Genomic DNA, 13,224 nt, shown 5'->3' on the forward strand with positions numbered 1-13,224 from the left:
TTTGTCGGTATGGCATCCCTGAAAGGATTATCACGGACAATGGCACAAATCTAAACAACAGAATGATTACTGAACTTTGCACATAGTTCAAGATCAAACATCATAATTCCTCTCCATATCGACCAAAGATGAACAGCGCGGTGGAAGCTGCCAACAAGAACATCAAGAAAATCATACAAAAAATGACAATTACCTACAAAGACTGGCATGAGATGTTACCTTTTGCTCTTCATGGTTATCGCACATCTGCGCGTACTTCAACAGGGGCAACTCCATTCTCCTTAGTCTATGGTATGGAGGCAGTTCTTCCAATTGAAATTCAGATTCCTTCCCTAAGGATTATGAAAGAAGCCAATCTAGACGAAGACGATTGGATTCAAACACGGTTGGACCAGATAAACTTGATTGATGAGAAGAGGCTCGCAGCTATTTGTCATGGTCAGCTATACCAAAAGCGTATGATCAAAGCCTTCAACAAAAAAGTCAAAAGTCAAGAATACCAAACTGGTGGCTTGGTTGTCAAACGCATCATCTTACCACAAGGTGATCCCAGAGGCAAATGGACTCCCACCTACGAGGGGCCATTCATAATCAAGAAAATATTCTCCGGCGGCGCCATGTTGCTTACCACCATGGATGGCGAGGATTTCCCACACCCTGTGAATGCGGACATAGTCAAAAAGTACTTCGCTTAAAGAAAAGCTCGCTAAGTTAAAAACCTGAAAGGGCAACTTAGGCAAAAAATGAGCGTCTCGGTGGATTGAAAACCCGAAAGGGCGATCCAGGAAAAAATTAGAGACTAAACAAATACTACCCCGGTAGGTTGAAAACCTGAAAAGGCAGCCTAGGCAAAAGTTAGGGAATAAAGCGTACAACTATGTTCCGTTCAGCTGCCTACTCACCGTCAAGATTCAACACATCAAAGACACCAATCAGTCCAATCACTTTCTTCCAACAAGTGAGGGATGAGATGCTCGAAGACAGATTGGCAATAGCAGAATTGAAACTTGACTGGATTGTTTTCACATAGCTATTTATCTTTATAAATATTTTCCAAAGCTTTATGACAATTTCCTACTTCTAGGATTATTGTCTCCCTGTGCTAACCAGCCTATCATGGCTCTTTTTCAAAAATCAATGCAGCTTAGGCTCAAAATCACCATTTTCACTTTTTCTGTTTTGAATACGTAAACGTCCCAATGATAATTTTGAATGAACATGTGCATTTGAATATGATTGATGTTTACCAGGATAAACAGGAATAGCATTCAGGTAATGTCCCAATCATCTGGACATCATCAGAAGAGAAAATCCCCGAGAGAAATACATTTCTCAGCAAATTCCTCAAAAAGATTTCTGAACGAAGTGATTCGAGAAATCTTATCCCCCAGCAGGGTTGTTCCAGATTGCTATCCTCAGAAGGTGTGGTCTCCACACCCGGACTTGGTCAAATAGTGCATCGGAGGATCATGTATCTTCCTCACTCCCATTTAAAAGGACATCGAAATCAGAACTTCCAATTACCTTTCATTCCCAAGCGGTAGTCAAAGATCCCTCAACAGAGTACCGTGGTTCTCAAAGAAGTTCCCCAGCCGAGGGTACTCAAACAAGACGAAAGATCATCAACAATCACAATACCTTCATGTCCAGATGACTAGCGGAAATTTATTTTCCCAACTAGAAGCTCGACACGCTCATCATATTCATACATCATACACCATACATCATACATCATACATCATATATCATACTTCATATATCATACATCATACATCATGCATCATGCGCATATTTATACACATATTCATACACAACGTAACATGCATTACATGCATCATAAACATTGCATATCACTAACTTGATTTTTCAGGCAGACGGATATCTTCAACAAAGATGTTCTCAATCACATGCAGTGTTCACCTGAATTCCATGAACGATTCTCTCAGATATAATCAAGCCGAAGATTCATTCTGAAGAGATTTCTCCTTTCAAATCACTTATCAACTCAAAAACTACCATCACAGGTCTAAAGTCGATACCTCAGACGGTTCCAGAACGATCTACCATCGAAGATCTAAAGTCAATACCTCAGACGGTTCCAGAACGATCTACTATCGAAGATCTAAAGCTGATACCTCAGACGGTTCCAGAACGATCTATCATCGAAGATCTAAAGCTGATACCTCAGACGGTTCCACAACGATCTAACATCGAAGATCTAAAGCTGATACCTCAGACGGTTCCAGAACGATCTACCATCGAAGATCTAAAGCTGATACCTCAGACGGTTCCACAATGATCAACTTTCAAAATCTAAAGCGGAAAAACTTTGGACAAGTTCCGTAACGATCATCCTCCAAGACTTAAAGCGGTAACCTTGGACGGTTCCGAAACAGTCAACACAAAGACTTTCAAATCCTTCATCAAGATATAATCAATGGATTCATTCTGATGAACGAACCATCAAATACAATTGCCGGGTGGCATCTGAAAGCCCATCTCAGGTAATGTTTCAATCTGCCAACAACATTTCGCAGACGACATTCAAATGCAACTTCCAACATCTCTTCCGATCAAGGTAAGCGCAAATTTTCAGGGCATCTAAATATTCAATCATCTTCTACCTTCGGATTTCAGACAATCTCTTCAGGTTTAAGAAGATTGAATAGGGGCAACTGTTATACCCCAAAATTTGCCCGCATCTTTTTTCAAGAAAACTCCAATCTAAAAATTAAGAGTCTCATATAATCTTGGATTTTTATTTCAATAAATATCCTGACATGTGAAATACTTAGTTTTTAGAATTTTTCTTATACAGTATTTTGGCTTGCAGTTGAATTTATTCTTACGCAAATGCCAAATACTGTTTATTACTTCACACATGCTATTTATTTATTTACAGATAAATAGTACTGACACAATTGGTACAGAATTAAATCTTTTGCAGGCGCAGAATCAGGAAACTCAGACTGTACTGGTAACAAGTAGATTATTATTATCTTTTGTTTCCCACTAATTTTTGTACTATATTCCATTATTTTCAAAATCTTTTCAAATCTCTTTTTCAAAAATCAAATCCTAACTTTATTCTATACATCTCTCTTTTTCCCAACACTATCATACACTTTCTTTCAAATATTACTTCCACTCAAATTTTCCTTTTGTACGGAATCACTTCATTCCCCAACGTCTCTATCCTTCTTTCCATTCTATAAATACCTCTGATTTTTTTTATAAAAAATCTCACATCAAATTCTAACTCATCTCTCAAATTTCTACTTCATATCCATCCTTTCTTCTTCCCCGACAAAATGGCGAAGTGGTGGGAAACGTGTTTTCTTATGGTCATCACCATTGCTACGGTGATCATGTCTTTTTTCTGTCTACATAGCCCGGAACACTGTGGACCTGGGATGCTTGCACTCCCAATCATCTACATGTTATTATTTGTAGCATGGGTTATTAATCGTCATTTTTAAAATTTGTCGTATTTCTTATTTCTTAAATGTACCGTTTATTCGTCGTACTGTTCAATATAGTATGTAATGTTTGTACTGTCTGTATTAAATGTTGTACTATTTTTCATAATGTTGCTTAATTATTCAGATAATATTTTGTGTGTTCTGTGCCAGTCAAATATTCATTTTTCTGTGCATTAAATGATTTTCAGGGTTATTATCAGTAATTTTGCTTGCGTACAGTAAATATTAGTTATTTATTATGTCTGTGTTTTTTAACAAGTCATGTAAATAAACTTTCATTTTTCACATAAAAACAAAAACAACAAAAAGAAAATTAACTTTGACTGTTGATTTTTCACTCTAACTGCTACATTAATACCTGAACAATCAGTTGACAGTCAAACTGCTGGCAGTACAATTCTCAGTGATTTGTACCATCAATCAAATCAATCTTTTAGAATTCAAAATTCCAAGATTTTTGTCCTAGAAGTCTTCTGAATATCACATGATTAGCAGAGACTCAACACTGCACAAAAATCAGGTACGCTTAACCGTCTCCTACACAAACAAACCCTGACTAGGGTTTTCTTGTTTTTACAGGAGAAACAAGTTTTTGAGACCTCAAATGGATTTCATGGACATCCATATATCTCAAAGTACCATCACACAAATTTTCAGACTTCAATTCACTCAGACGCACCGTCAGCAGCTCAAACAGTCAACAGACGACCCGTTTGACCAAAAAAGTCAACAGACAGTCAAAAATGAAATTTTTTGTCAACATCCATATTTTGTCAAAAGATTCATCATTTGATCATTGGATGATCATAATTCATCAAGGAAAGATCAAAAATCAACAAAACCCTAAGATTCAAAATTAGGGTTTTCTCCTAAAAAGTCAACTGAACTTTGACTGGCCATAACTCTCTCATCCTTCATCCAAAAAATTCAAACCAAAGCCCATTTTGAAGGAAATTCAATTATCTTTCAAATTCAATTGATCCCATGGTCATTACATTCACCATTTGAAAAATATGAACAAAGACATTACAGGTCATTTTCAAAGTCAACAAAAAGACACTTTTTCAAAAGGACACACAAGGAGCATCAAAAATCATTTTGACATGAGACCAAAAACATTGGTTAGAGGACTCTTTGAGGTTTCCAAAAAGTGCAAGATCTCATTCATATGACAAAAATTGAGGGATTTACACCTTGTTGAAGTTGGCTAAATTTTGGGAAAATGCATAAAACCAACATTGCTCAAAAATGTATTTTTTCCAAATGGGGCCAAGTTATCATGGTTCAAACATGTTTGCCATGATATTATGGGCCTCCCACGACCAAGAAAAAGCCCACACCATTTTTATCCATTTTTGGCTTAATTTTATCTTATTTTAAGATTAAATAAAAAGGAAAAATGGAAGGATAATGGATAGCTTAGTTTCTAAGCATGAGTCATCCAAGAATCTTCAATTTTCTGCAGAAGATTGAGGTACAAGGCAAGAGCATTGAAGAGAAGCAAGACTTGGTCAACAATTCAAAGGTTTTAATATAAAAAAATCAAGAATTCAACAAAGGCAACTAAAGGCTTCTTGGCTTCAATTCTAAGCACAACATAGCCTATATAAAGGCTATAACACTTCACAAACAAAAGAGCACGAGATCAGAGACAAATTCTTGCTTGTAACACACTTGTAACATCTTGAAATATTCAAAGAAATTTAAAATTCGAATTTTAAGTTTAAGTTAGTTTCAATACAAATTAAACACTCAAACACGTTCCTTGAACTTCACTGAACCTATCCAGATCAGTTGCAAGCATTGAAACCTCAAGAACACGAGCCTAGAACTCACGGTTTGTTCAAACTAAAACCAAGTTGTATCTCATAACACACGCATATTTAGCAAGATGTAGACATATATTTGTGTTTAGTTTGAGGTCCTAATCATTTCTTGAAACTTAATTGAGGTTTGGACACCTATACGAGGAACCACCATTTTAGGGTTCTTACTTTCAAATTTAGGGCTTTACAGTTAGTGCAAAATCACGAGCTCTAAATAATACCATTAAACTCGCATGAACAAGACGAACTAAATGGTGGCATCGCGCCAAATTTATGTTGTTGTTTGCTTGTATTCGCTATTTCCAACAGGTGTAAAAGATCAGAGTTTCTACACCACCTGCAAATGAAAGGTGTAAAAACTCTATCCTGAAGAAGAAGATGATGCGTGGCGTCCTCTGATTGGCTGGAGGGCGCACGCATGTTTTTTTTTTAAATTCACTTTGGATTCAGTGTTTTGCAGGTACGTCACGTGCCATGGTCCCTCATGATGGTAACCATCAGATCTGTCCACTCAGCAATCCAACGCACCAAAATGAAGCACCATATCATGGACTCTTTTTAAATATCACATCTGATCATTCATCTTTTTTATTTTCTATTTTATTTTAATTTCTTGTTAAATTAATTAAAAATAGTTTCAAAAATCCAAAAAATACACAAAAAATATTTTTAAGTTTCTAAAATAATATTTTATTTTCTAACATAAAAATATTTTATTTTTCTTCATAATTTCAATATTTTGCATAATTAATTAGTTTATATTTTTATATTTGCTTTTTAATTATTTTAACCAATCAAAAAAATCATAAAAAATTTGTTCTTCATATTAAATATTGTTTATATATTATAAGCTAATTTTGTACATATTTTGAATAATTTTCTCTTTAAGTTTTAATTATTTGTGTAATTATTTGCATAATTATGTGTTAATTAACTTAATAAATTTCAAATCAATTTCAAAAATTCAAAAAAAAATTAGTTTTGTTTTAAAATTAATTTACAAATGTTTTGTACATATTTTGAACTTAATTTTTAGGTTTGAAATTTATTTTCATCTTTTTTCATCATTTTAATTTAATTAATCATGCATTAATCATAATTAAAATAAATATCATAAAAAAAATCCAAAAACATGTCCTTTATTTTCTTGCAATTTAAATTCCTAGATAAATGTATAGGTTGTCAAATCTATGTAAATAGGCGTAGTTTACATTTCCTGCAAATCGATGTAATAGCGTAGATTTAATTTCTGCATTTTACATTTTTGTATTTTAAATTCCAGCACATATAAACTGCGTGTATGTCAAAGATAAAATTGAACCGTTAGATCACTAACTTCAAAGATAAAATATCTGAATTCAAACACAATCACACTTGCACCTCCTAAGGTAATCCCTTCTCATTCTTTTCAAAACCAAAGTCAAAATTCTACTGTTTCGAGTACAAAATCGAACCTTTTGTTTGTATCCGGTGAAAGGATAGATTTTAAAAGGAAATAGGATAAAGACCTTACAACTCATGGTAGACCTCCTAATTTGCTTGCTCAAATCAAAACAAACAAAATTCTCATACACTGTTGTTTTTCAAAATAAACTTTCCAAAAAGACAATACTTTGTATATATCCAAACAAGGATCATTACGAAGTTAACGTTCTTTTTTCAAAAACATCTTTTGAAAGATAAAAAACACTTTGTATACATCCGCACAAGGATCATTGCAAAGTCAATTTACAAAGGTAATTCAAACCACATATGAGCATTTTAAAGAAATTGAAAAGTGATCGAAAACAAGTGAGCTAAGCAAACTAAAGAGCCCATGGATAACCATGGATACAAAGGGTGCTAACACCTTCCCTTTGTATAACCTACCCCCTTTCCCAGAATTTCTTAAAGGTCTTTTTTCTGTTTCTTTTATAAACCTTTCCTTAATTGGATAAAATAAAAGGTCGGTGGCGACTCTTTGAATTTTCAAAAAAAATGCGAAAGCAGAAACAATACAAATACTCAGGGAAGTCCTTTATTTATAAAATTCTTCTAGTATTAATTTCAGGGGGAGATTGTTAATCTCAGGGGGAGATTGTTAATATCAGGGGGAGACATATTCACATGCTTATGTTATAGCTGTGTAATTGTCTTTAGCCGCTTGCTCTTTCTGATTGCAAATTCATATCATTTATATATGTTTTTGTCGTCATCAAAAAGGGGGAGATTGTTAGAACAAGATTTGTTCTGATCAATATTCTTAGTTTTGATGATAACAAGGATATGAATTTTGTGTGAGATAATGTGGTACTCTAATACACTGCAATTTCCCTTTCAGGAAATATATAAAGAGTATGCACAAATCAGCGCTCAGAAGCTTTGACTCAGAAGGTTCAGCATGCAACATCAAAACATGGTCTGGCGAGACATCAGAAGATGGTCGAAGCAGAATCAGAACATGGGTCTATGGAAGCATCAGAAGAACTTGAGTTCAGAAGAAGAAGCACTGAAGTTCTCATGGTATCACGCTCAGAAGCACTTCAAGGTCAGAAGACAAGAAGATGCTCTGCACCAAGCTGTTTGACTCTGATGATATTCAAACGTTGTATACACAAACATGAGATCAGAAGCAAGTACAAGATGGCAGGCTACGCTGACTGACAAAAGGAACGTTAGAAGCTATTAAAGGCAACGTCAGTAGACACAGCGTAAACAAGGCTCGAGATAGTTGACAAAAGAGTGAAACATTAAATGCAATGCTGTACGGAATACGCAACGCATTAAATGCTCCCAACGGTCATCTTCTCAAGTGCCTATAAGTATGAAGTTCTGATGAGAAGCAAGGTTACCGAATCTGTGAATATTAACTTGCTGAAACGCTGTTCAAATCAAAGCTCACAAACTTCATCTTCATCAAAGCTCACTACATTGCTGTTGTAATATATTAGTGAGATTAAGCTTAAACTTTAAGAGAAATATCACTGTTGTGATTATAGCTTTTCAGAAGCACTTGTAATACTCTTATTTGATTACATTAATTTGTAAGGAACTAGAGTGATCAGGTTTGATCAGGAAACTCTAGGAAGTCTTAGCTTGTGTCTAAGCAGTTGTAACTAGAGTGATCACGTGGTGGTCAGGATACTCTAGAAAGTCTTAGCTTGTGTCTAAGCATTTGTTCCTAGAGTGATCAGGTTGTGATCAAGATACTCTAGAAGACTTAGTCGTGGGCTAAGTGGAAAACCATTGTAATCTGTTGAGATTAGTGGATTAAATCCTCAAGTGAGGTAAATCACTCCGTGGGGGTGGACTGGAGTAGTTTAGTTAACAACGAACCAGGATAAAAATAACTGTGCAATTTTTTTTTATCGTTCAAGTTTTTAGACTACACTTATTCAAACCCCCCTTTCTAAGTGTTTTTCTATCCTTCAATTGGTATCAGAGCGCCGGTTCTAAGGTGCAAGCACTTAACCGTGTTTAGAAAAGATTCAGGAAGAGAAAAACGTTTCAGTATAAGATGGCCGGTGAAATTCCAACAAATCCACCTGCATCTACATCTGGCTCTGCTGAGTAATATAATGGTAACAATGGTTATACTAGACCACCAGTATTTGATGGTGAAAAATAATTTAAACATTATTAACAATTTAACGAGTCAAATTTAAATATTATTAACAAATTAATAAGTAAATATTAACTTAGACTGAAAAAAATAATCTAACTTTATAGGATTGAACAAAACTCTCGGGAACTGAACGTTAATCTAATTTCATAGCAGTGAAATGCAATGAAGCTCTTCTAAACCTAATTTTCAACAAAACTCTTCTAAACCGAGTTTTCAACAAATTTCAGCGACGAAAGCCTAAATCTTCAAATTTCCCGTTCTTCTTCTCCAACATTAAAACCCTAACCTTCTCTGAAACGTAGTCTTCCCAAATATTCCCTTAATCGAAATCCAAAATAACATTTAGAAAGAACAGAAAAACCCTAAATCGTGAAGAACCATGGCGAAGAGTATGTTTATCCAAACGCAATCCACTCCGAATCCAGAATCCCTCATGATTCATCCCGGTAAGGCGGTTATGGATATCGGAAGCGCCGATTTCCCTAACGCTCGTTCCGCCTTGAATTCTCCTATCGCCAAATCATTCTTCGCTATTGACGGTACTTCCCTCGCTCTATCTTCATTCCTTGCAATTCTCTCGACAATGCCCCATTCTCATCACGTAGTAGCAGGAGTGCTATTGAGTTCACTCCCGGAGACGTACGAGAAATTACACGTTCAATTTCACAAACGTTAAACGCAAGGAATCCCACTTTGGAGCCAACCCCCAAAACGCCCTTCTTTTAGCAATATTCCAACAGTCACCCCCTGGCAGTGTCCACCGAAACCTCCCCTTACCTGACCACCTGCCATCATCAGCCTAAATCAACCAGCTAGACGAGAAGAAACCTGAAAACAGAGAAACCGCGAAAAAAGACGGAACAAAATCGCAAGCCAGTAAAACCCCACGACCAAAGTGCCCCAAGGAAGAAAAACAGAGCACAGAAAACCGAACACAGTAAAACCGTGGAAACCCATAAGTCCTAAATTAGTATCTACCAACCCCTTCTTAATAAGGTCCCTGTGCCCTAAAGCACGGAGTTTAAACCAAAATCGAGAGGATGCGAGACACCTTTCTAGAAGCCCCTTGAATTTCCACTGGTTAAGTTGAGAAGACGTCCAGAAAATGTTATCGAAAGTCACCATCCATGGTTGCCGGAGGTGTGCGCATCTCGTGATCTTTTTACAATCACATAATTTTGATAAATAAAATAACAAAAATTAGTTGATTGTTTTAAAAAACTGTCCAAATGGTCGAATTTGTTAGAATTAAAATTAAATAAATTGAAAATAAATTTATCATAAAACTTTGAAGGTATATAGATGCAAAATATTATTTTTAATCTCTTATTATAAAAGAAAAAAATTATTTTAGATTACATCATGTGTTTAGAGGAGTTTTTTAGGCTTCCACACGTACCCTCTCGGGTTATTTATTTTTTAATTCTAAATCATCATGTGCTATAAAAAAGCTACTAACAAATAAATTGAAATTAATTAAATTGAAACCAAATAAAAATCTTTTTTCTATTTATTTATGGCACTCTTTAATCTAACTCATTTGATTAGAATTAAATAAATTGAAACCAAATACTCCCTCCGTTCCTTTTTAAGTGTCGTTTTAGAAGAATTTTTTTCCTATTTAAGTGTCGTTTTATAATTTAATGTTATAATTTATCATTTATACCCTTACTTTTTCAATAACTCCAACTCAAATTTTTTAATTAGTTATTGGAAAAAGAGAGTGTGTGGTTTAATTTATTTAGAAAGAGAAAAATAAATAAGGGTATAATAGAAAAAGTAACTCTAATAATCCACTATCTTGGTTGAAGAGCTTTTTGCTAAAACGACACTTAAAAAGGAACGGAGGGAGTAAAATTTTAGTACGTTACTATAAAATAGTCTTAGTCGTTGAATGAATTAGAAATACTAAACCCTAAATTACTTTGATTTGGTCGGCAAGATGGAGAAGGAGAACAGCGTGTTCCTGCCTTTTGAATTGATCATCGAAATTCTGTTGAGGTTACCGGTGAAGCCTCTATTGCGTTTCAGATGTGTCTGCAAATCATGGCTTTCTCTAATTTCTAGTAATAATTTTGCTACTTCACATTTTGAACATACTGCCACACACAGACGTCTCCTCATAAAACGTTCTGCTCTTCAACCTTTATCTATAGAGCTTGATTCATCGCTCCATGATGCTTCTGCATCTGCTTCATTAAGCCTTGATTTTATTCGTTCCCAACGTTGTGTTGAAGTTAGAGGTTGTTTTAGAGGGTTTCTGTGTTTCTACAATGGCACACACATCTATCTATTGAATCCATCCACCAGTTTGATCAAACAAATACCGGATTCTCCTATAATACTTAATCATCATTACGAACTTCTTTCTGGTTTTGCATATTACCAGCCCACTGATGATTACTTGATAGTTTATGGGTTCGGCGAAGATGATGATGCGCCGGTAACCAGTCCAACTAAATTGATGATTTTCTCATTGAGACTTCTGTATCGGAAAATACCCCTAAATGTGGGTTGTTCTTGAATGGATCTATCCATTGGATGGTTCATAATTATGAGAAATCAAAGAATGTTATTATTGCCTTTGATTTAAAGGAAATGACGATATCAGAGATAGCTCTGCCAGATGATTTTATTTTCAGTTATAGTAATAATTATTCTATATATTATGCTTTGTTGGAAGTTGGAGGACTTATCGGTGCATGGGTGAAGGACCTGAATACAGTGAAGATATGGGTGATGCAAAAATATAGAGTTCACTCATCTTGGACTAAGATTATTATATTTTCTGTTGATCCTGATTTGCACAAATCTTTAGACATAGTATGCTTAACAAAGTGCGGTGATATTGTTGGAATAAATGATGTAGTTGGATTGGTGAAGTTGAATGATAAAGGACAGCTACTAGAGTCTCTGCTTTTTGACGGATACGCATTGGTCGTGTATACAGAGTCTCTATTTTCACTCCCTAGCACTGGTCAAACTTAGGAAAATTGCTATTGATAACAATTTTCTTTTATATTTATCTTGTATCATGAAATATGAGAAGTGAATCGTGAAATGTTACCACGAATCACACCTACAATTTTTTTTTATAAAATCTAATATAAAATAAATGCTATGGTACTACTTTAGAGATATACAAACTTATATGTTTTATCAAAGAAGCTCACTCAGTTTAGTTTTGTATGCATCTAACTGACAGATTAATATTGACAAATTGGAGCAATTTGTCATTGAACATATCTTCAATCTGAAAGGAAGAAAACAACCTTTGTGAACAAAAAGTTAGGATGACAGAAATTGTTTCACAATTGTTGAGATTTTAAGAGCAAAGATAACATCATTATAATCAAATCATAGAGTCACATAGTAAGTATATACACTTTATATTATTGAGAAAATTGAAAATAAATTCTCTTGAGAAATATTGTCTTCTCATGAGAATTAAAATTATTTTCCTCTTCCTTGATAAATAACACTAGCCAAGCATAAGAATAAATATTTTGATAAATCTCCCCACCGGTCCAACCGTACCTTCGGGAACGGCATCGACGGTAGTAGTGGCATCAAGTAACCGTGAGGATTTCAAGTTTGGATATGAATTTCTCTCATTCTGTCAAACTTGGAAACAATAATAATGTTTTCAAGTTTATATAACATGAATAAAGTTTCCGTAAGCGTCAGGGTTAAGAAAATACTCGAGACTTACAAAACCTCCAAAAAGTGGCGCAAAAAACTTGAGATCGAAACAAATTAATTACACCAACCATAACTAAAAAAACGCGTATCTCTTACAGCTTATAAAACAGAGATAAGTTGAGAATCATACATAAACATTAACAAATTTACCTCTCTACTCGCAGTACAGAGGATCCAAGTAACAATGAATACCATAGTTGCTGCAAGTAGTCTACAACAATATCAACATAAAGGCTTGATTTCATCATAATTCTCTAAGGACTTAGGATTTAGGATGAATGTTCAAAGGTTTTCCCACTAAGGACTTAGGGGAAAATAATCTAAAGGGCGGTAATTAAAGGTTATGAACTTGTTGAAGAAATCAAAATTCAAGGATTTTTACAGGGCAAATCATACACTTTACCCTAGCATGCTCTCATATTTGTTAAAACCACTTAGTCAATTTTATGTCATTTTTATTTATTGTTAATTTATAATTGCAAATCAAAACTCCAAATATAGTTTTTGTTTAATTGAACCACTATTGAAACTCGATATTAACGTGCAGTCCTTGAGATCGACATTCGGGGAATTTCCCTATTATTACTACAGAGGCAAAATAGTACACTTG

The 13,224-nt window shown here is 34.7% G+C and overlaps 1 protein-coding gene across 1 annotated transcript; it reads left to right on the plus strand.

The window, feature by feature from the left end:
• Positions 1 to 10,854: 10,854 nt before the first annotated feature.
• On the plus strand, positions 10,855 to 11,900 carry LOC131614445 (putative F-box protein At3g52320). Its single transcript, XM_058886028.1, has 2 exons — positions 10,855 to 11,355; positions 11,508 to 11,900. The coding sequence occupies exons 1-2, from the start codon at positions 10,855 to 10,857 to the stop codon at positions 11,898 to 11,900; spliced, it is 894 nt and encodes a 297-aa protein (XP_058742011.1).
• Positions 11,901 to 13,224: the final 1,324 nt, after the last annotated feature.

Source organism: Vicia villosa, linkage group LG6 (assembly GCF_029867415.1).
Source record: "Vicia villosa cultivar HV-30 ecotype Madison, WI linkage group LG6, Vvil1.0, whole genome shotgun sequence".
Classification (NCBI taxonomy): domain Eukaryota; kingdom Viridiplantae; phylum Streptophyta; class Magnoliopsida; order Fabales; family Fabaceae; genus Vicia; species Vicia villosa.

Bases quoted from the DNA above. Each gene is read 5' to 3' on its own strand.
- LOC131614445 (XM_058886028.1), top strand. From the start codon at position 10,855: ATGGAGAAGGAGAACAGCGTGTTCCTGCCTTTTGAATTGATCATCGAA. The intron at 11,356-11,507 runs GTAACCAGTCCA...TTTGATTTAAAG, and splicing joins GCGAAGATGATGATGCGCCG to GAAATGACGATATCAGAGAT.